This window comes from Hyperolius riggenbachi, chromosome 3 (assembly GCF_040937935.1).
Source record: "Hyperolius riggenbachi isolate aHypRig1 chromosome 3, aHypRig1.pri, whole genome shotgun sequence".
Classification (NCBI taxonomy): domain Eukaryota; kingdom Metazoa; phylum Chordata; class Amphibia; order Anura; family Hyperoliidae; genus Hyperolius; species Hyperolius riggenbachi.
Genome location: NC_090648.1, coordinates 68,025,521 through 68,048,918, shown reverse-complemented (window position 1 = coordinate 68,048,918; position 23,398 = coordinate 68,025,521). Strand labels below are relative to the sequence as shown.

The 23,398-nt window shown below is 46.1% G+C and overlaps 1 protein-coding gene and 1 long non-coding RNA gene across 8 annotated transcripts in view; one reads left to right on the top strand and one right to left on the bottom strand.

Annotated features, from left to right (window-relative positions):
• The window catches only part of LOC137562716 (uncharacterized), a 258,806-nt gene that overhangs the window by 95,434 nt on the left and 139,974 nt on the right, over positions 1 to 23,398 (bottom strand). For 4 of the 5 annotated variants that reach the window (XR_011030171.1, XR_011030169.1, XR_011030173.1 and 1 more), the window contains one exon: positions 9,061 to 9,223. This is a non-coding gene — a long non-coding RNA (uncharacterized lncRNA). Of the gene's footprint in view, positions 1 to 7,170; positions 8,147 to 9,060; positions 9,224 to 23,398 lie in introns of those variants that run through there. The other variant, XR_011030172.1, reaches the window with a different exon arrangement.
• The window catches only part of SMARCA4 (SWI/SNF related, matrix associated, actin dependent regulator of chromatin, subfamily a, member 4), a 105,207-nt gene that overhangs the window by 80,976 nt on the left and 833 nt on the right, over positions 1 to 23,398 (top strand). For all 3 annotated transcript variants that reach the window (XM_068274323.1, XM_068274321.1, XM_068274322.1), the window contains 7 exons: positions 8,011 to 8,088; positions 9,102 to 9,320; positions 12,487 to 12,737; positions 13,512 to 13,620; positions 15,643 to 15,744; positions 15,918 to 16,050; positions 18,187 to 18,326. In XM_068274323.1, the coding sequence (XP_068130424.1) occupies positions 8,011 to 8,088; positions 9,102 to 9,320; positions 12,487 to 12,737; positions 13,512 to 13,620; positions 15,643 to 15,744; positions 15,918 to 16,050; positions 18,187 to 18,326 (1,032 nt within the window). The remainder of the gene's footprint in view (positions 1 to 8,010; positions 8,089 to 9,101; positions 9,321 to 12,486; positions 12,738 to 13,511; positions 13,621 to 15,642; positions 15,745 to 15,917; positions 16,051 to 18,186; positions 18,327 to 23,398) is intronic.

Sequence of the window (23,398 nt, the reverse complement as noted above, 5' to 3'; positions counted from 1 at the left end):
ATTGTGGTTGAGACCAATCGTAAAGCCACACAATTCATCACCGAGCACCCGGAGAGCATGTATGCCCAGCCTTTCGGGTGGAAACCAGTCCAAGTTTCCGACATTAAAATCTTTTTGGCCCTTATCCTTCACTTGGGACTAATGAAACAAAATGTATTGCGGTCGTATTGGTCTACGAACCCAGTACATCATGTTCCCTTGTACCCTGCTGCCATGTCCAGGACACGATTTGAGTCCATCCTGCGCTTCCTGCACTTCAACGACGACGAAACCTGTCTTGAAAGGGGAGACCCTGCTTATGACCGGCTCCACAAAATTCGGCCCCTCATAGACCACCTGTCCTCAACATTTGCAGATGCTTATATCCCTGAACAGAACATCTGCGTAGACGAGTCCCTCTTACGCTTTACCGGGCGCCTTGGCATCAAACAGTACATCCCAAGCAAGCGCGCCCGGTATGGGGTGAAACTGTATAAGCTCTGTGAAAGGGCCACAGGCTATACATGTCGTTTTAGGGTCTATGAGGGAAAAGACTCAAAATTGGAGCCGGTCGGATGCCCTGACTACCTGGGGAGCAGTGGAAAGGTTGTGTGGGACTTGGTGTCACCCTTGTTCCGGAAGGGGTACCATCTTTTTGTGGACAATTATTACACAAGTGTGGCCCTCTTTCAGCACTTAAAGTTAGAAGGAATCCGATGCTGTGGCACTGCGCGGCCTAGTCGCCAGGGCTTCCCCCAACGGCTCGTTAACACCAGACTTCAACGGGGGCAGAGGGCCGCCTTGCGTACTGAAGACCTGCTCGCGGTGAAATGGAAGGACAAGAGGGACGTTTACTTTCTGTCCACCATTCACACAGACACGACTGTCCAAATTCAACGGGCAACTAAGGTCATTGAAAAGCCCCTTGTCGTCCACGAATATAATGTCAACATGGGAGGGGTGGACTTCAATGACCAGAGGTTAGCGCCCTATTTAGTTACCCAGAAAACAAGACGCTGGTATAAGAAAGTGTCTTTTTATCTGATTCAATTGGCAGTTTACAACAGCTTTGTTCTCTACAGTAAGGCTGGGAGAACTGGATCTTTCCTCCAATTTCAGGAACAGATCATTCTGGACATCCTGTATCCAGGAGGTGCCAGGCCCCCCCCCCCAGATGCAACTAGCCGACTGCATGGTAGGCATTACGCCTATCAGATTCCGTGTGCCCCAGGTCAACGCATCCGAAGAAAACGTTGTCGTGTCTGCAGCAGGACTGGAAGAAGGAATGACACCAGTTTTTATTGTCCCCGCTGTCCTGACCAGCCTGGCCTATGCGTAGGGCCGTGTTTTGAGAGGTACCACGAGCAGGTACACTATTAGAACCTAGGGAACTCCAGACACAGGAGTAGGCACACACTCAGTGGTCTTTTGCACATTGTCGCAGGGAGAGGAGAGGTAAGCTTGAAGACCAAACGGGTAAGCATAAAAGTGGGAAGAAGGATCGGTTTCCATGCTTGATATTGCTGATCTGTCCTGGATTGGCGATATAAGACGGCATGTTTGAATTTCCCTTGAGTGTGGACACCCCCGGTTTATATGTGATTTGGGCCGATGATGATGCTTTAATGCCACACAGAGTCATCTCTATTGGCAGGCATATTGCTGTATCCTACAGGCATAATGCTGTATACTAAAGTTCTGAGGCCCAGTCACATAAGTTGGTGGCTCACCCTGAGTGCAGGGTGGCACGGGGTGTCTCTCTCCTGAGGTTATCACTGCCATTGATGTGGAGGAAGATCTGCCATTGATGGGGAGCAAGGTATGTTTGCCGTTCATTTTTCCTTTCAGCCCAGAGTGCATTACTTGTATACCCAATATAAGGAGTATAGCAGAAACTCCTAATACTGGCCATACATGTAATGATTGCAGAGACCCTAAAATGCCAGGACAGACTCCACAAATGACCCCATTTTGGAAAGAGGACACCCTAAAGTATTATGTGAGGTGCACAGTGAGTTCATAAAAGATTTTAATTTTTGTCACAAGTTAGCAGAATTTTTTTTTTTTTTTTTTTTTAACAAAGTGTCATTTTCCGTTAACTTGTGACAAAAAATAAAATTTTCAATGACCTCACCATTACCCTCATGGAATACCTTGTTGTGTATTCTTTCCAAAATGGGGTCATTTGTGGGGTTTGTTAACTGTCCTGGCAAGTGGGCGGGGTGCTAAATTGTGAGCACCCCTGTAAAGCCTAAAGGTACTCATTGGACTCTGGGCCCCTTAGAGCAGTTAGGGTGCAAAAAAGTGCCACACGTGGTATTGCCGTACTCGGGAGAAGTAGTACAATGTGTTTTGGGGTGTATTTTTACACATACCCATGCTGGGTGGGAGAAATACCTCTGTAAATGACAATCTTTTGATTTTTTTACGCACAATTGTCCATTTACAGAGGTATTTCTCCCACCCAGCATGGGTATGTGTAAAAATACACCCCAAAACACATTGTACTACTTCTCCCGAGTACGGCGATACCACATGTGTGGCACTTTTTTGCACCCTAACTGCGCTAAAGGGCCCAAAGTCCAATGAGCACCTTTAGGATTTCACAGGTCATTTTGCGGAATTTGATTTCCAGACTCCTCCTCACGGCTTAGGGCCCCTAAAATGCCAGGGCAGTATAGGAACCCCACAAATGACCCCATTTTAGAAAGAAGACACCCCAAGGTATTCCGTTAGGAGTATGGTGAGTTCATAGAAGATTTTATTTTTTGTCGAAAGTTAGCGGAAAATAGATTTTTAATGTTTTTTTCACAAAGTGTCATTTTCCACTAACTTGTGACAAAAAAAAAAATCTTCTATGAACTCACCATACTCCTAACGGAATACCTTGGGGTGTCTTCTTTCTAAAATGGGGTCATTTGTGGGGTTCCTATACTGCCCTGGCATTTTAGGGGCCCTAAACCGTGAGGAGTAGTCTGGAAATCAAATTCCGCAAAATGACCTGTGAAAGCCTAAAGGTGCTCATTGGACTTTGGGCCCTTTAGCGCAGTTAGGGTGCAAAAAAGTGCCACACATGTGGTATCGCCGTACTCGGGAGAAGTAGTACAATGTGTTTTGGGGTGAATTTTTACACATACCCATGCTGGGTGGGAGAAATATCTCTGTAAATGGACAATTGTGTGTAAAAAAATCAAGATTGTCATTTACAGAGGTATTTCTCCCACCCAGCATGGGTATGTGTAAAAATACACCCCAAAACACATTGTACTACTTCTCCCGAGTACGGCGATACCACATGTGTGGCACTTTTTTGCACCCTAACTGCGCTAAAGGGCCCAAAGTCCAATGAGCACCTTTAGGATTTCACAGGTCATTTTGCGGAATTTGATTTCCAGACTCCTCCTCACGGCTTAGGGCCCCTAAAATGCCAGGGCAGTATAGGAACCCCACAAATGACCCCATTTTAGAAAGAAGACACCCCAAGGTATTCCGTTAGGAGTATGGTGAGTTCATAGAAGATTTTATTTTTTGTCGAAAGTTAGCGGAAAATAGATTTTTAATGTTTTTTTCACAAAGTGTCATTTTCCACTAACTTGTGACAAAAAATAAAATCTTCTATGAACTCACCATACTCCTAACGGTATACCTTGGGGTGTCTTCTTTCTAAAATGGGGTCATTTGTGGGGTTCCTATACTGCCCTGGCATTTTAGGGGCCCTAAACCGTGAGGAGTAGTCTGGAAATCAAATTCCGCAAAATGACCTGTGAAATCCTAAAGGTACTCATTGGACTTTGGGCCCCTTAGCGTACTTGGGGTGCAAAAAAGTGCCACACATGTGGTACCGCCGTACTCGGGAGAAGTAGTATAATGTGTTTTGGGGTGTATTTTTACACATACCCATGCTGGGTGGGAGAAATAACTCTGTAAATGGACAATTGTGTGTAAAAAAAATCAAAACATTGTCATTTACAGAGATATTTCTCCCACCCAGCATGGGTATGTGTAAAAATACACCCCAAAACACATTATACTACTTCTCCTGAGTACGGCAATACCACGTGTGGCACTTTTTTGCAGCCTAACTGCGCTAAGGGGCCCAAAGTCCAATGAGCACCTTTAGGCTTTACAGGGGTGCTTACAATTTAGCACCCCCCAAAATGTCAGGACAGTAAACACACCCCACAAATGACCCCATTTTGGAAAGTAGACCCTTCAAGGTATTCAGAGAGGGGCATGGTGAGTCCGTGGCAGATTTCATTTTTTTTTGTCGCAAGTTAGAAGAAATGGAAACTTTTTTTTTTTTTTTTTTTTTGTCACAAAGTGTCATTTTCCGCTTACTTGTGACAAAAAATAATATCTTCTATGAACTCACTATGCCTCTCAGTGAATACTTTGGGATGTCTTCTTTCCAAAATGGGGTCATTTGGGGGGTATTTATACTATCCTGGAATTCTAGCCCCTCATGAAACATGACAGGGGGTCAGAAAAGTCATAGATGCTTGAAAATGGGAAAATTCACTTTTGGCACCATAGTTTGTAAACGCTATAACTTTTACCCAAACCAATAAATATACGCTGAATGGGTTTTTTTTTATCAAAAACATGTTTGTCCACATTTTTCGCGCTGCATGTATACAGAAATTTTACTTTATTTGAAAACTGTCAGCACAGAAAGTTAAAAAAATCATTTTTTTGCCAAAATTCATGTCTTTTTTGCTGAATATAATAAAAAGTAAAAATCGCAGGAGCAATCAAATCGCACCAAAAGAAAGCTTTATTAGTGACAAGAAAAGGAGCCAAAATTCATTTAGGTGGTAGGTTGTATGAGCGAGCAATAAACCGTGAAAGCTGCAGTGGTCTGAATGGAAAAAAAGTGGCCGGTCCTTAAAGAGAGTCTGAAGCGAGAATAAATCTCGCTTCAGACCTCATAAATAGCAGGGGCACGTGTGCCCCTGCTAAAACGCCGCTATAGCGCGGCTTAACGGGGGTCCCTTCACCCCTAAATCCCCCTCGGTGCAGCGGGGGAGCGCTTCCTGGTTGGGGCAGGGCTAACCGCCGCAGCCCTGCCCCACGCGCGTCTGTCAGCGCGTATCTCCGCCTCTCCCCCGCCCCTCTCAGTCTTCCTTCACTGAGAGGGGCGGGGGAGAGGCGGCGATGCGCCGCTGACAGACGCGACTGGAGGCAGGGCTGCAGCCGTTAGCCCTGCCTCCAGGAAGCAATAAATCTGCGACCTTTCTACGACACTCTTTTGCGGGGGGTGGGTTGGGGGTGAAGGGACCCCCGTTTAGCCGCGGGATAGCGGCGTTTTAGCAGGGGCACACGTGCCCCTGCTATTTATGAGCTCTGAAGCGAGATTTATTCTCGCTTCAGAGTCTCTTTAAGGGGTAGAAAGCCCTAGGTCCTCAAGTGGTTAAAGACATCCTTTTTCCAAGATGGCTGCTGTATTCCGTCTTTTCCAATGACTACAGTTATGGAAAGGCAATGTAATTTAATTAAGCTCCTATCAGGTTACATTCCCTGTGGACTGAAGGAGTTGTGTCTGCTGCTATACACGTTAGACTGCTGACATTGGCAAACTATCCCCGACAACAACGTAACGAATGAGAAATCTCTGACAGCAACATGCTTGTTCTACTGATCGGTTTGTTGTATGTAGCTAGCCACAAAGAAATGTTTTGAATGGAGCAATTATTTTTTCATCATTCAATACGTTTTATTTTTAAAGAGACACTGAAGCGAAAAAAAAAAATATGATATAGTGAATTGGTTGTGTACTATGAATAATTACTAGAAGTTTAGCAGCAAAGAAAATATTCTCATACTTTTATTTTCAGGTATATAGTGTTTTTTCTTACATTGCATCATTCTATAATATGTGCAGATTACACAACACTCAGCATTCAAAATGAGTCTTTCAGAGCAGTCTGTGAACTAATGAACTCTCCTCTGGCAGAGAAAAAGTAAATAGTCCAGGAACAGTTGAGATAATAAAAGTCAGATAACAGCCCTCTCCACGACTAACTTAGTCGGAGAGCTTAATGGCTTGTTTGCATAGAGATAACAACTGGAGTTTCTCAACTCTTCCTGTACTGGAAACAATTACACTGATGTATCTGATCTTAATGTCTTATTTCTTAGCTGTGCTACACATACAAATCATAATATCATCATTTTTTTTTCGCTTCAGTGTCTCTTTAACCAGCTGCGAACCGACTAACGCAGTTTGGCGGCGGGTCCGCAGCGTTCTCGTTCTTCCGCGAGGCATATATATGAATCATCTCGCGAGGAACGAGATTTGACGGGAGCTCGAACGAGCGTGAGCTCCCATTACAGTGCGCAGCAGATCCCAGCCAAAGGCTTTCCAGACTTCCAGACTATGATAGGCGCTTTTTTTTTAGTAATTAGTCATTCAAGTATTTATATAGCGCTGACCTCTTACGCAGCACTGTACATACATGAGTATATGGTCTTGTCACTAACAGTCCCTCGGAGAGGCTCACACTTTAATCCCTACCATAGTCATATGTCTACGTATGCATCATATAGTGTATGTATTGTAGTGTAGGGCCAATTAAGGGGAAAGCCAATTTAATACAAAATTTCTGTATTTTTGATTAAAATAATGAAAACTAGCAGCAGCTCCATTTGTGAGCAGATAAAGAGGTAAAATTCATTTGGGTGGTAAGTTGTATGACCGAGCAATAAATCGTTAGTTGTGAAGTGCCAAATTGTAAAAAAATGGCCTGGTCACTAGGGGGCATAAACCTCTGGGGCTCAAATGGTATGTAGTGAAAATAATGGTGTGTGTGTGTGTGTGTGTGTGTGTGTGTGTATAGTGTGTAGTGTGTGTGTGTGTGTATAGTGTGTGTGTGTGTATAGTGTGTGTGTGTGTGTGTGTGTGTATATTTATTAGTGATGCTCAAATCCGATCCGGATGAAATCCGGAATACTGCGGGCTGGGCGAGGGGTTTAATCTTACCTATCATGACGTCTTCATCCGTCCCTCGGCGCCTCCCACGATGCGGTCCAATCCAGCGTCGCGTGACTAAAAACACTTCCTCCTTCCGGGTTGAAGGAGGAAGTGTTTGTACTCACGTGACGCCGGATTGGAGCACATCGTGGGAGGCACAGAGGGGCGGACGAAGACGTCATGATAGGTAAGATTAAACCCCCCACCCAGCCTGCACAGGTGAGTTGATTTTAACAGGATGAAATCCGGAATACAACTATCCGGCTTTCACCCGGATAGGATTTGAGCATCACTGATATTTATAATATTTTTTTTTTTATTTTTTTTTACAATATTCATCTATAAATTATTTAGTCAGTGTTTGTCTATTGTAAAATCTTTCCTCTCCCTGATTTACATTCAGAAATGTATCCCAGATGGCGACATGCTTAGTCCTATCAGGTGCAGCTCTGTGGAATGCTTGAATTTTGAAAATTCTGAAGCCAGTGAAAATGATGCCTGGTCTCCCAGAATGCTCTGGGAGGAGAATTCCGCATAGCTGAACAGCCTAGGCTAAGCATCACTTATTATATGGTAGTTTCTCTGTCCATCTGCCAGAATAGTGTGCGAGTATGGAAGATGGCCAGCATCTTGGTATAGATACTTTCCAGGGAGCGCTTTTATTAAGAATAAAGGAAATACTGAGAATCCCCGATGGGGAGATGGGCTAGTCCAATACTTGTCAGAATTTTACTACCTACTGTAAGCCACAGAAACAGGAGAAGAGTAATTTTACAGTGTGTCTTACTCACTATAAATCATTTTTTTCTCCTATGTGTCTGTAGCTTACAGTAGGCAGGAGAGAAATGTACATCTTCTATGTACAGATGTATTTTAGATTTTACAATTTTGGGCGATGGTGGACCTTTTGTCTTCTCTTCACGTGGCTTTGTATCTGTGACTTTTTTTCTTTCGTTTTTTCATACCTCTTATTTTTACCTTTTTGTCATTTTTCAGTCTATTCTATCATTCATTCATTGTTTCCAATTTTTTTTTTCACTATAATCTCTCTTGTGTTGCAGGAGGAAGATGAGGTGCCAGATGATGAGACTGTGAATCAAATGATTGCAAGACACGAGGAAGAGTTTGAATTGTTCATGGTAAGTCTCTTGCTGATGCCCAGACTCCCCTCTTCTATTTAAAGGACAACTGTAAGGTCTGAAAACAAAAAAATGTACATACTTGCCTAAGAGAAGGGAAGGCTCTGGATCCCTAAGAGCTTTCCTATTCCTCTTTGCGTCCCCTCATTCCACAGCAACCCCCCCCCCCCCGGTTCAGGCTCCCACCGGCTACGGAAGAACTCTGATTTCCGTGTACTTCTAAAGATGAGCGTATGAGCATGCACAGCGAGCCGCTCCTCTTCAGAAGTACCCAGAGGCTCGAGTACCTCTGTGGCCTTCCGAGGCGACCAGAAGGCCTCTTTGAAATTAATGTCAAAGGCTGGAACGGGCAGCCTGGCGGTGGAATGAGGGGACTCTGAGAGGAATGGAAGGCTCTAAGGGATCCCAGAGCATTCCTTTCTCTTAGGCGAGTATGTCTTTTTATAAAAAAACAAACAAAAAAACTTTGTCCTTTTAAAGCGGATCCGAGATGAAAAACTAACTATAACAAGTAACTTGTCTATATATCTTATGTACAGTTTAGATGGTTTACACAGCAAATCTAGCTGAAGACAGCTTTAATAGAATATGATTATTTCTTCCTGCGATACAATGACAGCAGCCATGCTGTTTGTAAACATTACACAGAGGCAGGCTTATCTGCATCTTCAGCACTCAGACTGAAAAAACCTAATCCCCCCCCTCCTCCTCCCTCCTCCCCTCTGCCTCTGAAATCTCTGGCTAGCAATACCTCCCCCTCCTCCTTCCCAGACTGAGCTCCCATGAGCCCTTGCTACTTACTGCCAAGGCTCTCTGAAAACTGTGGGTGGGGCTTATTTAGTTTATAGGGAATTAAAGTATTAAAACAAAAAAGTATTTGGCTTGAGGAATGCCCTATAAACTATAGGAAAGGAACACAATTATGCAATGAGTAAAAGTTCATCTCGGATCCACTATAATATAGTTAGTTACCTGTTCTAACAAGATGTCTTATGGTTAATCTCTCCTTTCAGCGAATGGATTTGGACAGGCGGCGGGAAGAGGCCCGAAATCCCAAGCGCAAGCCTCGACTGATGGAGGAGGATGAGCTACCATCTTGGATCATTAAAGATGATGCCGAGGTGGAACGTTTGACCTGTGAGGAGGAGGAAGAAAAGATGTTTGGTCGCGGGTCCCGTAGCAGAAAGGAAGTAGACTACAGCGACTCTCTCACTGAGAAGCAGTGGCTGAAGGTGCGACTGCAATACAAATCATTATTATTATTTAGTATTTATATAGCGCCGACATCTTCTGCAGCGCTGTACAGAGTAGATTGTCTTGTCACTTAAAGAGAGTCTGAAGCGAGAATAAATCTCGCTTCAGACCTCATAGTCAGCAGGGGCACGTGTGCCCCTGCTAAAACGCCGCTATCCCGCGGCTAAACGGGGGTCCCTTACCCCCCGAAATCCCCTCTGTCCAGCGCATCCCCTCTTCCGGGTTGGGGCAGGGCTAACCTCCGCAGCCCTGCCTCACGCGCGTCTGTCAGTGCGTATCTCCGCCTCTCCCCCACCCCTCTCAGTCTTCCTTCACTGAGAGGGGCGGGGAAGAGGCGGCGATGCGCGTCTGATAGACGCGCCGTGAGGCAGGGCTGCAGCCGTTAGCCCTGCCTCCAGCAGCAGCAAAATCTACGACCAAGTTGGTCGTAGATTTTGCAGGGGGTGGGTTGGGGGGTCAGGGACCCTCGTTTAGGCGCGGGATAGCGGCGTTTTAGCAGGGGCACACATGCCCCTGCTAACTATGAGACAAGAAGCGAGATTTAGTCTCGCTTCAGTGTCTCTTTAACTGTCCCTCAGAGGGGCTCACAGTCTAATCCCAACCATAGTCTTATGTCTATGTATGTATCATGTAGTGTATGTATCGTAGTCTAGGGCCAATTTGAGGGGGAAGCCAATTAACATATCTGTTTTTGGGATGTTGGAGGAAACTGGAGTGCCCGGAGGAAACCCACGCAGACACTGGAAGAACATACAAACTCCTTGCAGATAGTGCCCCGGCTGGTATTCTAGCCGGGGACCAAGCGCTGCAAGGCGAGAGTGCAAACCACTATGCCACAGTGCGGTCCGCTAATCAAGTTGATATATCATGTATTGAGAAGTAGGTATGATCAATGAGGTGCAAATACATTCTCCCTGCATTCAGATTTCGTGTAAATTTATATGCAGCTTGAAATTGGACCATTGGACCAATCGGAATAACTTCCTGTCAATTTTTATTGGTTAGTTTAAGCTGCATAACACTTACATGAAATTTGAATGTAAGGAGTTCTTTGAAGCCTTAGTTCAGCTTCACTATTTGTTCACATAGTAAAAATGCACATTTTATAAAGAGTTGCATTTGAAGCCCAGTTAACCCATAATTCAACAAGGCAAGTTCCAATAACAAACTGCATATAAACAATGTATAGAAGCATGGTAGGCATAACGCCTCCTTCATGGTAGAACTGGGCTTGGAAGTAAAGTACAGCTTGCTTTTCTGCCCTCTGTGTATTGAGCTGGTGGGTGGGTTAATCAGCAGTGATCATGTGGTTCCTAGAATGAGTGGAGGTGGTAATTGAGGCAGTGACAGGGGTGGAGCATGGATACAGACTGCACATTTGTTTCCTTAGCTGCATATTTCTCCACCCACCTCATGCATATTTAGTTACATGCAAAATAAATGAGTGGCAGCTGGCTTCAGTCCTCATTCTAGCACAACCTATCACCAGTTTGCTAACTAATTGTAAAAAGAAAAACTGAACTAGGTTAATGGGGGTCAACGCATGATGTTGGAAATCCACTGAATGATCACTGTGTTGACTTCTGAACAGGGTAGGTCACTATTCCTACTTTTTGAATGGTAAAAAAATGTAGACTACTTATTCCCACCCCAAATGCAGTAGAAAGCTTGGGCACACCTCTGCCATGCGCTGCTGCCTGCGGCCCACCTGTGCATCTGGCAGGGTTGCGGCAACGACAAACATTTCTGCTACATATAAAATTGATGCCATAAATCTGATTTCATTTGATTTGATGTTTATATCCACTAGTTTGTGGCAAGAGTGCTTAACATTTCAATAGCTGTTGAAGCTTTTCCAAGATATAAACATTATTCCAATCCAACGACACTACAGAGTTTACAGTTACCTTCAGTCTGCAAACAAGAAATCCGCTAGCAAATCCGTATTTTTGTGTTTCAAGGTAAAATTTACTTCATAAGGCAAAAAGGTTGTTATTGGTGAGAAGAGTTATGGAAATATGTTAAAATGCTAGCCCACTTTGCTGTAGCTATCCTTTAAAGGGAAGGTTCAGGGACTAACTAAAAAAAATAAAAATCCATTTCCACTTACCTGGGGCTTCCTCCAGCCCGTGGCAGGCAGGAGGTGCCCTCTGCGCCGCTCCGCAGGCTCCCGGTGGTCTCCGGTGGCCGACCCGACCTGGCCAGGTCGGGCTTCTTCTGCGCTCCATGGTGCGTTTCACACCGGCACGCTGACGTCATCTGACGTCCTCCGGGCTGTACTGCGCAGGCTCAGTAGTTCTGAGCCTGCGCAGTACAGCCCGGAGGACGTCCGATGACGTCAGCGCGCCGGCGTGAAACGCACCATGGAGCGCAGAAGAGGCCCGACCTGGCCGCCGGCCTGGCCAGGTCGGGTCGGCCACCGGAGACCACCGGGAGCCTGCGGAGCGGCGCTGAGGGCACCGCCTGCCTGCCACGGGCTGGAGGAAGCCCCAGGTAAGTGGAAATGGATTTTTATTTTTTTTTAGCTAGTCCCTGAACCTTCCCTTTTAAAGCACACCTAAACCAGGATAAAAGTCTAAACTAAGCCCATGGTGGTCTAGATCCTAGGTTCTCAACATGCGGCACACGTACCCCAGAGGGTACTTCTGATAGTTCCAGGGAATACTCAGGCTTCATATACTTACCCAAGAATAACACATTTAGAGTTTTAATAAATGATAAATCTTTATATATTTGTCAAGGGGTACTTGGGATAATGTTTATTATGCTAGGGGGTACTTGGTGAGTATAGGGTTTTAAAAGGGGTACATACCAATAAAATGTTGAGAAACACTGGTATAGATCACTTTTGAACAAATGTCCTGGTGCTGCTCGTTATCTTTAGGGGGCCCTCCTCCCCGCATGTTCCTGGTCTCCGTTTGTTTTCATATTTGGCGGAGTCCTCTAGGTAAATATGGAAACCAGGAAGATCCCTCTAGCGGCGGCACGTGGTTCAGCACTGTGCAATCGCAAGTTCCTAACAACGCCAGCATAAGCGCTTAAAGGAACTTACAGGTGGCACAGGAGTCTAATAGATTTTTACCCTGGTTCAGGTAGTTTAAGGTTGCATGTTGATGCATGATGTGGTTCTATCTGCCTCTCCAGGCCATTGAAGAGGGTACGTTAGAAGAAATTGAGGAGGAGGTGCGTCAGAAAAAGACCACCCGCAAGAGGAAGAGAGATGTAGATCCAGGATTGTTCACCCCGACCACCAGCTCGCGGAACAGGGAGAGAGATGACGAGTGCAAGAAGAAGAGGAGAGGAAGACCTCCTGCTGAGAAGCTCTCTCCTAACCCTCCAAACCTCACAAAGAAGATGAAGAAGGTTGTGGACGCTGTCATTAAGTACAAGGACAGGTGAGAGGCCAACCAAATGGGTTGTAGTCCTTAACCTCCCAGGCAGTATTCCCAAGTGTAGCTCTGGGTTACTTAAAATCCGCAATTAGCTGTAACCCTGAGCTACACTCGTGGATACTGCCGCGAGGGCCATGTGCAGTGATCACAGCAGAGTTGTAGGATTGCTCACCACGCCAGGATCCAGCAGCAGCCAGTCTTTTCTGTGTCCGCCCCGGGCCCCATCACTGTGCAGAAATTGCCGTCTGTCTTATGACGACAGTGCGATTTCTGCATAGAGGTGCAGCGCCCCCCCCAGTACAGGAGGAAGACTTCCAGGATGTGGCTGGTTGCCAAGGAGGTGGGTAATTTAGGCTCCGCTGCACGGTGATCCCTCTGTCTCCTCTGGGCTGGTGTGCACTCGACTACACCGTCACATGATTAGCATGTGACGCTTGGTGTAGTGGAGCGCACACGCAGCCCAGAGGAGACAGAGGGATCAGCGTGCTTCTGAGCTGCTCGCTATGCGCCGGCCAGAAGTGAAGATGAGAAGACCTACTGCGCACACAGGCAGCAGTATGTCCGGGTGGGGGGTCAAACAAGTCGCCGGTCCCGGCATGAATATTACACTAACTGTGGCAGACGGAGGGGGGCAGGAGGAGCTAATGGTATGTATTTTAACCCCCACACACTGCAGCAATCATTTTTTTTTTGTTGTGGAAAGAATCATACTGCTAAGTGGGTTAAATATGAAGGATGGACTGATAGTTAAAGGCGCTTTTTTCTTTGTTGAACTAGTACCTCAGGACGTCAGCTGAGTGAGGTCTTCATCCAACTTCCGTCCCGCAAGGAGCTGCCAGAGTATTATGAGCTGATTCGCAAACCGGTGGACTTCAGAAAGATTAAGGTAAAGATTTTTCCTGTAGTTTTCTCATATGAATAATGGTACTTTGGTTAGCATGGACACTGAACGCTGGTATCAGTCTCAGGGCCTTTTTTAATGCTGCTCTATAGAATTCTAATTTGTGTACATTTTGGCTAATACATTATGACCACATGCAATGGATGACTCCTGCGGACCTCTTTACAGAGAATTGGCGAGCAGCTTGCAAATCTTAAAACAGCCATACATATAATGCAGCAACCTTCTTAACCACTTAACAACCGCCGTCGGCTGGTCGTTAGTGGTATAGCATGGAAACGGCCGCACGAGCGGCCTTTCCATGCCAGTTCACGGAGGGTGTCTCCGTGAACTGCCTGTGAGCCGCCGATCGCGGCTCTCAAGCTAAATGTAAAATCCCAGCTGTTTACATCATACTGCGCTGCTGCGTAGCAGTGCCGTATAGGAGATCGGCGATCCCCGGCCTCTGATTGGCTGGGGATCGCCGGCATATGATGGGCTGATGCCTGTCAGTACCGTCAATCCGTCCTGCGCCGCCCAGGGAACGGAGGGGAGGGAGGGAAAGCCGGGGAGGGCGGAAAACGCTGTGGAGGGGGGCTTTGAAGAGCCCCCGCTAGGCACATGTGAGTGGCGGCGATCAGACCCCCCCAGCAGGACATCCCCCTAGTGGGGAAAAAAGGGGGGGGGGGGAAGTCTGATCGCCCTGCGTGCCTGCTGATCTGTGCTGTGGGCTGGAGAGCCCACGCAGCACAGATCTGACATAAACAGCCCGGTCCTTAAGTGGTTAAAGTGAACCTGTAGTCTTGGGAGGCAAAAAGTTCACATACTTACTAGGTATCCTCTGGACTTCCCATCTTCCTCCGGTCCTACTGCCACTGCTGTGCATGGACCATCTGCACATATCCAGCATGAGCTTGTCTATGTTCTCATGGCCATGTTTCCCTTTGTGAACAAGCAAGGGGTGTACTGCGCATGCATGGCCGTGCCTGCACAGTAAGCTAAAGTGGCTTGTCTACAAGTGGCTCTGTGCTATTGCTCAGGCACAGTATAGCTGAACTGGTTCAGAGGGGAGTGTGGCCGCAAACTGTCAGAGGGTCTCAGGTGGTGGTGTGAAGGACACCAGAAGCCTCTGCAGAATAAAGGATCTAACTTTTTGTCCCCTGTAGACTACAGGATTTACTATACTGTTGTTCTAAACTGGTGGTTCAAAGTTTCATTCAGTTGAGTGGAGCCTTGCCTCAGAAGCTAATGGTTGCTAAAAAACAGAGGCTTTGTTTTCTGCTCTGCCTATTGAGCTGATAGTGTGCTATACGGAGATGTTGAGAAAAAAGTGTGGAGCTGTTGAACATTTTCACTGCTGCATTGAACCAAAGAGGGTGCGTTGTTAAAGTTAAAACTGAGGCCGTTGTTTGCATGTACTGTATACTGCCATGTAGGACTTGTCCAGCTCCTTCTCTGGTAATCTGCAAGAGCAGGGGTGCCCAATAGGTCAATCGTGATCTACCGGTAGATTGCAGCCGCATCCCATCAAATTTGGCTGCTGGCAGCTGTATATCTTGGCCGCATTCCATCAGATTCTGCTGCTGCTCGCTGCCAATCAGAGAAGGAATGGGAGATGCGCAGCTGAAGGGGAGGGCCTCTCCCTTCAGCCGCGCATCTCCCCTCCTGATCCGTCCTCTGATTGGCCGCGAGCAGCAGCAGAATGATGGGTAGCGACCACATTTGCCGCCCACTGGACAGAACACCTGCGGTCTCCTCTGCGGATGGAGGAGAAGCCGTGGAAGAGAGGAGGTGATACCTATACTCAGCTACCTGTACTGGGCACCTATACACGGCTACCTGTACTGGGCACCTATACTCAGCTACCTATACTGGGCATCTACACTTAGCTACCAGTACTGGTAAATCTCGTGAGCCAAAAAAGTGTGGGCACCCATGTGCAAGAGCCTGTAATTAATCAAGGCAGAATGTTTTGACGTGGGAATTTTAGTCACCATATAATAATTCTATTGTTTTTTTCCCTCCCAGGAAAGGATCAGGAATCACAAATATCGTAGTCTGAATGACTTGGAAAAAGACGTTATGCTGCTGTGTCAGAACGCACAAACCTTCAACCTGGAGGGATCTCTGGTGAGTTGCAGCATCAAGAGCGGTCCAGTGATTCATTGTGGTGTTCTGTGTTCCTGTGTGCAAAAGACGCTTAAGTGTCTGAACTGAACAGAAGGTTGTGTGTGTTGTGTATGTTAAATCCTGATTTGGGTTATTCTTGTCAGCAGACTAATTCTTCCTGTTTTCTTCTTCAGATATATGAAGACTCCATTGTGTTACAGTCTGTCTTCACCAGTGTGAGGCAGAAGATTGAGAAGGAGGAGGACAGCGAAGGGGATGAAAGTGAAGAAGAGGAGGATGGAGAAGAGGAAGGCTCAGAATCTGAGTGTGAGTTTTCTGAAACAAGGGGAGGCATACATACAGGGATGTCTGCATGAATCACCACTAGCAGGCAGATGTGTAGCAGAGGCTGAATCCTGCTCCCGTTACACACTGCTGCTAACGTGAAATGTTAGGACTTCCACTAGAGGGCACAGGTACTGCAGAAGCTGCATATTGTCCATTTGTTAAGCAGTGCCAATATAGGTTTTTTTTTTTTTTTTTTTAGGATTAGTATAAAGCAGCTGCCACTAGGGGGTGATATTATTACAGAAGCCTAACTCTGCTCCGATTATCCACTCTGGTTGCTGTGTTTACTGGTAATCTGAAGAATAACCGGATTAGCAGAGAGAAGCTGCCACTAGGGGACAGAAGTAAATTAAAAGCCGCAGCCTTTCTCATTACCCACTCAAAAGAAGTTTCTCTTCATTCAGGATATATAGGGAAATATTCTACCATGTTATGCTCACTACTGCCTCAACACATTACACAGTGCCGTACAATAAATAGAGGGTGCAAATTCTATACGTACATACAGGACCAGTACAGAATGGTTGCTTTTGAAGGTCTGAATGATCATTTAAAGAGGAAGTTTAGTGAAAACAAGAGGGTTTTTTTTGTTTTTGTTTTTTTTAGGTTTTTTTTTTTTTTAATATACAGCATGAATTTATAAATGATTTAGTCAGTGTTTGCCCGTTGTGCAATCTTTCTTCACACCAATTTACATTCTGAAATTTATCACAGGCGGAAACTCCTTTAGTGCTGTCAAGTGCAGCTCTGCAGAATGTTTGTGGCTGAGAATTCCAAAACCTGGCCTCCTAGAATGCCGCAAAACTAAACCGCCTAGGCTGTGGCATCACTGGGAAGGAGGGGCTATATTCCTATATAAATTAAATAGTTCTTCTGACCAGCTTTGCAGGAGGCACAAAACCTGTAGATTGGTGTCAGGGAACATCGCCGTAGGATCTGTCAGCAGCACTTTTTCAGACATTTGGAGCAGGATTCAACTATAACTATTCCATGTAATAAAAGACTAATGCTTCCTGGCCTCATAAGACTGGCTTGTCTCATTTTTGAGACTGGAAATACATTTTAAAGTTATGGGCAAGCGAACAGGATGAGGGAAGGAGTTCCAGAGAGTAGTGGGCAACTGGAGAAGTCTTGGAGGAGATATAAGTGAGGAAGTCAGTCATCGGAGAAGCACAGTGTGGTTAGGAGCGTATCTATGTTGATGGCCATCCTCTGTGTATCATAATGGTAATGCAAATTGTTTGCAATTCTTGGGAATTTTGACAGTGCAACCAGTGCATAGAGGAGGCAATCGCGAGATGCTATTGCTACAGCAAGAGGCTAGGATTATTTCACTAACTAAGGCTTGTGGCCCATTAGGGCTAAATGAGAGAAATTAACTGCATTGTTTTTTGAATCGATACTGATTGACCCGTACAAAGTTCTGATATGAACCATGTGTAGCATAATCTGTTTCCCACGGAGGTGTTGGTTAGCCAAATATGGGGCAGGGCAGCGTGAGCAATTTGTGTTGACATATAATGTGGGTGTTCTTTGTGTGAGGGAAGACACGGCCAATGACCAGACAGAGTCCAGAGGCTAAGGAGCGGGGGGACACACGGCTTGCTGTTGGCTAGAGCTGCCTACGTGACTCACAGAGGAAGGCTGACACTTCCCCATGCGGAAATACGTCTGCATAAGGTGCGTTCCACGCTGGTCAGCACAAATTGCCCAATCCTGTGCTGTGGATCTGCCGTGTTCCCACCCCCTCCTGGTTCAGGAAGGTGATTGGTCTTCCAATGACACTAAGCTTTCTGGGTAAGCCATAGCAAGAGTCAGCGATTGGCTGAATACTAAAAGGCTACCATTGTGATTGGCAAGGAGGCAGTCTTTTTTCGTTTTAATGGTGTCTTGTGTACATTCTGCCTCTGAAGAAGCTAGTTTAAACCAGCGAAACAGCTGTCCGGCACTCGATATCCCCACTGCTGTGTACCTGCTATCTCCCAACCTGAATAAAGGTATTTTAAGAAGTGGTGCCCCGTTTTCTTCTTCTTCTCCATCATCCTCTGTATAACAGGAATGTTTAGAGACTTGATCAGTATAAATGACGTGGTGCTCTCCCATTTCCTCCTGCAGCTCGCTCTGTTAAAGTGAAGATTAAGCTGGGTCGTAAAGAGAAGACGCAGGAACGTACAAAGGGGCGCAGGCGCACCGGCAGAGGTTGTAGGGCCAAGCCTGTAGTCAGTGATGACGACACTGAGGAGGAGCAGGAAGAGGTAAGATACTTGTGACTCTGACTCAGTGTCTACTCTGCAGTACCGCATATGGCCACAAGCTGTCAGTCTATTCTAGATAAAAGTACAGACCTGTGGTTAACCCTTTTGCATTGCATATTGCCGAGCTATCTGCTATGTCTGTATAAAATTCAGCTGGGGGTGTTAGGCCTCCTAGTGGACCGCTTTAAGCTTTGATGGACGAGTCATTCAGCTGTACTCTGTAACAGTTTGTCCTTCTGGATCCTCCGCTTACTCAAGCAACCAGCTCAGATCCAGAAACTGCTTCACCAAAACGGTAACCAGATTCCTCGGAGGTGAATATTCCCATACCTCGTCACTACCCCTCGCTGGAGTGCTTGGTGGCCATCACTAGTCAGAATACTGATTCAGAAATGATACCCGCTGCAGTGACAGCTGTGCAGCACTAGAGGGAGAAGACCTTTAAAGTGAACCAGAGATGAAGCACCCTCATGTATTTTACCATATATGTCAGTGGGGACATTAGAGAAAACCCCTACCTTGCTCTCTTTCATTCTTCACTGCTCAGGGGGCCTGTTACCAGCCCTGATAAAATCCCAGACTGAGCATTCAGTCTGGCTTTGCTATAATGACTCGGGTATAATGATTCCTGAGCAGAGCCAGAAGGGGGTAGGCTTGGGCTTGAAAAGACTGACTCAGCTATGATGATTCCTAAGCAAAGCCAGAATGAATGCTCAGTCTGGGATTTTATCAGGGCTGATAACTGAGCAGTGAAGAATGAAACAGAGCAGGGTAGGTGTTTTCTCTCATGTTCCCACTGATATATATGGTAAATTACATGAGGGTGCTTCGTCTCTGGTTCCCTTTAAATCTTCTGAACTGGAAATTTGTTGTTGTTTGCCTCAGTCTGTCCCCAGGAATCCCTGTGCTGAGGGATGTAGGATAATTTGGTACCTATACATTATATGGTCTCCTGAACTTGACTGCCCCATGTTTAAAATATATTCACTCCCCTTTGAAAAACTACATATAGTTGGAAGGCTGAGAATCTTGTCTTGCATTTGCACTATGCCCTGTGTCTGTGCTGCGCCTGAGTTAAGGGATGTTGAACGAGGGGTGTCCTCAGCACCCGGCTGCTAACAGCACTAACCTGGCAAGCTGAGTTTCCAGCCTGATGACCAGCGAGTGGGCGGGTCCTGGTGTGCAATTTCCACTATCCAAGTGTTAGAATAAATATATCTGAGCGAAGTGAGAACCAAGCCCATAGCCCAGCAAGCAAAGGGGCGAGGGGACAATGATGCCAGTAAAGCAGCTAATAACACTATAATCCCTGAATGCCTGTTCTGCAGCAAGAAGCAGCCTGAGGGTTGAAGGGAATTACAGCACAACTGGGGGGTGTTTTGTTTTAGTCTATTTTCACTAAAATGTTGGTATCAGTCTTCATAAGAGATCTAGGGTGATATCACACATTTCCAGATTCTATGAATTAGAACTACGAGGGCTTCATGCTTGTTTCAGGTGTGTGATTCACTCACTACTGCAGCCAAAGAGATCAGCAGGACTGCCAGGCAACTGGTATTGTTTAAAAGGAAACATCCATATCCCTCTCAGTTCAGGTTCCCTATAAAATGCATGTCAGAAGAGGTTCACCAGTTCAGGAACTGATGACTATTTTCCACTGTGTGCGTTTTGCAACCTGATTGCGATTGCTTTACAATCACAAAATACTAGGTATTCCTGGGGATGCTGCCAGGTCGGGAGCCTTACTTTGTGTTTTGTTGTATCAGAAACCTTTTTTGTTGATATAAACAAATAGCAAGGAAGGCATATAGAGACTTGCCCACAGCAAAAGATAAACAAACAGCACCAGTTTCACTCAAACCCAGCAAACATTATATTAGTATTTACATCTATGAGCAAACAGCTGCAGAGCCATCTCATTAAACAAAAAGAGAAAGGAAAGGAGCAACAGTTCTCATATACAGCAATATCCCTTACACAGGCCAAGGCTGAATCTAGAAGTCCAGAACGTGGCAAACAATTTTTTTGCGGGCCCCACTCCTCCCTCCTTGCAGAGTTGCGAGCCATGCATAATGATAGGTTTAACACGCCCAATCGCACCTTCTAGCGGCATCATGTGACAGGCTGGCACGTACTGACGGCAGGTCAGATGATGCCACTGTGGCCATGGATATCCGCGCTGGAAGCTACGATTGGGCGAGTTAAACCTATCATTATGCACTGCTCGCAACTCTGCAAGAACGGAGGAGAGGAACGTGGCCCTCTAACGAGTGGGATGAAAACCACTTAAAGGAATACTTAAGTCTGCTAAAAAAAATGACTTTTACTCACCCGGGGCTCCCCTCAACCCCTTGCAGCTGAACGGTGCCCTCGCCGTGTCCCTCCGATGCGCCTGTCCGGTTTGGCCGTCACCGGCCGACAGGCTGGGAACACTGCTTATTATCCGCGTTCCCGGCCGCAATAGCATTATAGAGGACGCTACCGCTATAGCATTATAGAGGGCGCTACCGCTATAGCATTATAGAGGGCGCTATTGCGGCCGGGAACGCGGGTAATCAGCCGCGTTCCCAGCCTGTCGGCCAGTGACGGCCAAACCGGAAGTGGCCGCCCGGCGAGTCCAGGTGCATCGGAGGGACACGGCGAGGGCACCGTTCAGCTGCAGGGGGCTGAGGGGAGCCCCGGGTGAGTAAAAGTCATATTTTTTTTTAGCAGACTTAAGTATTCCTTTAAAGGCCAGCTACGCCCCCCAGGCCATAGTTTGCTCAGCCCTGATCTAAAAGATGTCAAGAAGCGACCCAGGGGCATGACTACGAATAATTTGCCCTAGCAAAACTTTTATTTGGTCCCCCAATGTCCCCGCCCCTCCCTTGGTGACCCCACAGCCTTGGGGGCATGATCTTCATACCCATAGCAAGTGTAGCAACTAAAACGTGTCATTTTTTTCTAATCTGGACTCTTGTAGCGGAGGGAAGGAAGGTCAGTAGTTTGGAGTGGCACACTGCAGGGCCCCCTATGGCTGCAATGAGTGCTTCCAGATAGTTGCGCCTCATACATGAGTTACATTCACAAAGCGCCATTTCTCACCACTTTCCAGTTTGACTGAAGAGGGGTATAATATAACCTCACAAAATGGCAGAGGGAGCTGTACATGTGTGAGAACAAAACGTGCTGCTGCTTACAATCAGTGCAGCTCCATCCAGAAGTGTCTTCCTTTAACATAGCGAACAGAAGCTTATCTTCTCTTCTGTTTGTCATCACAAAATCATATAAGAAGACTTCAGGGGGAAGTGAAAGTAACCATGTCAGGTTTTGTATTTGTATTTTCTTAAACATTTTCTTAGGTGTGACAAATCTGTGCAGAGGGGGGGCTTTTGACTGTAATTTGGAATGCTGAATCACTCTTTATTATCTACATAGAGGGCAACTGCTTTCTACAATCAGCTGTTCTGTTTACACATACATAATAAAGCCAGCAAGCCGATGGTGTGCCTAGCTAACTAATGGGTAAAGCCGAATGACCTCAGTTAAAGCAAGGATATGCAACTCAAATACAAAGTGGACAGAAGTTGAACACTTGGACCTAGTCGTGGGCCAACCTCCCTCCCTTCTAAAGTACCCTGTTTATAGTGGCCCCATCCCTCACCTATACATTGCCCTGGTGTCTAGTGGCTCCCCGACCCCTCCCCTATACAGTTCCCTGGTGTCTACTGTAGTGTCATAGCATCCCCACAATTTATAGCATCCTTCTTGAAAACCATTGCTTCCATACCCCTAAAGGTGGCCACTAATGATCCAATCTTTTTCATCCAATCTTACCATTTCTATGTAATATAAGGTAACTGCCTGAAGTATCCATTCAGTATATTCACTCAATTTACCTTTCTACTACATAGATTTGGTAAGATTGGATGAAAAAGATTGGATCATTAGTGGCCACCATAAGTATCGCTCGCACTGAGAATCTGACCTGCAGACTACTTTTACAGGTAAACAATGGGAGAAGTTGTGCAGCAATATTGCAAATAGCTCAAAATCCCAGAATGTCACCGAAATGTCCTTTAAATTACTCACTAGGTGGTACAACACCGCAGAGCGACTTCACAGACTTTATCCAACGGTTTCTGATTCTTGGGTTTGCCCTGAGGCACGTAAACGGGGGAAAGCCTTCTCAATCAAATCTTCCTGGTCAATATCGCCCTTGCAAAGGGCCTGGCTCTGCTTTGCGCTCACCTCACCAGGTCCTTAGTGTTTTCATGTCCCTAGTGTTTTCACCAGATGATTTTTACGATAGTGGGCACAACCCAATGGCCGGTGGCCTTGAATTGGAAGGACGACACTCTTCCACTGCATCTGCTTGTACTGCGTCTAGATCAAATTATATTAACAGAAAAGCTGCCTATACCCTGCAGGATAAATATTTGTTTTATTGGTAAATTGAAGGAGTGGATGACTTTTAGAAATGGGGATACCCACGTCTCTAGACCATACAATTTTTAAACTGTTGCCCACAGTGCCATCAAATTTTGGCCTGCAAGGGGTTTCCTCACTCAGCATTATATTTGGCCCACGAGCTCCTGAGCACTAAGCTTATATGGCTAAGCGCTGAAACTATGAAGACACATGGTGAAGGGAAAGGAGCCACTATACACCTGGGAACTGTATAGGGGAGGAAGGGAGGGCCACTACACACCAGGGAACTGTATATGGTAGGTCACGGAGGGGGGGGGGGGCATTAGACATGAGGAAACAGTATAGGGGTAGCCACTACATGCCTGGGAACTGTATAGGGGGAGAAGGCCATTGGGCACCAATGAGCATTAATGAACTGTATAAGGGAGGTGGCCACTAGACCTAGAGGTTGGCCTGTGTCTTGGTCCCAATTTTCTTTTTGTTTTTTTGCGGGGTAGAGTGGGAGCCCCTTTTGGGACTATGTTGAAGTAGTTGATATCTGCACGTGACGTTGTACTTATCATGTTTATGTCCCCTTTGACACTTGGTCATGCTGCCGTGTATGATACTGTATTTGATATTTGGAACGTGTCTTTGATTTATGTAAGCTGGATTGTATATGT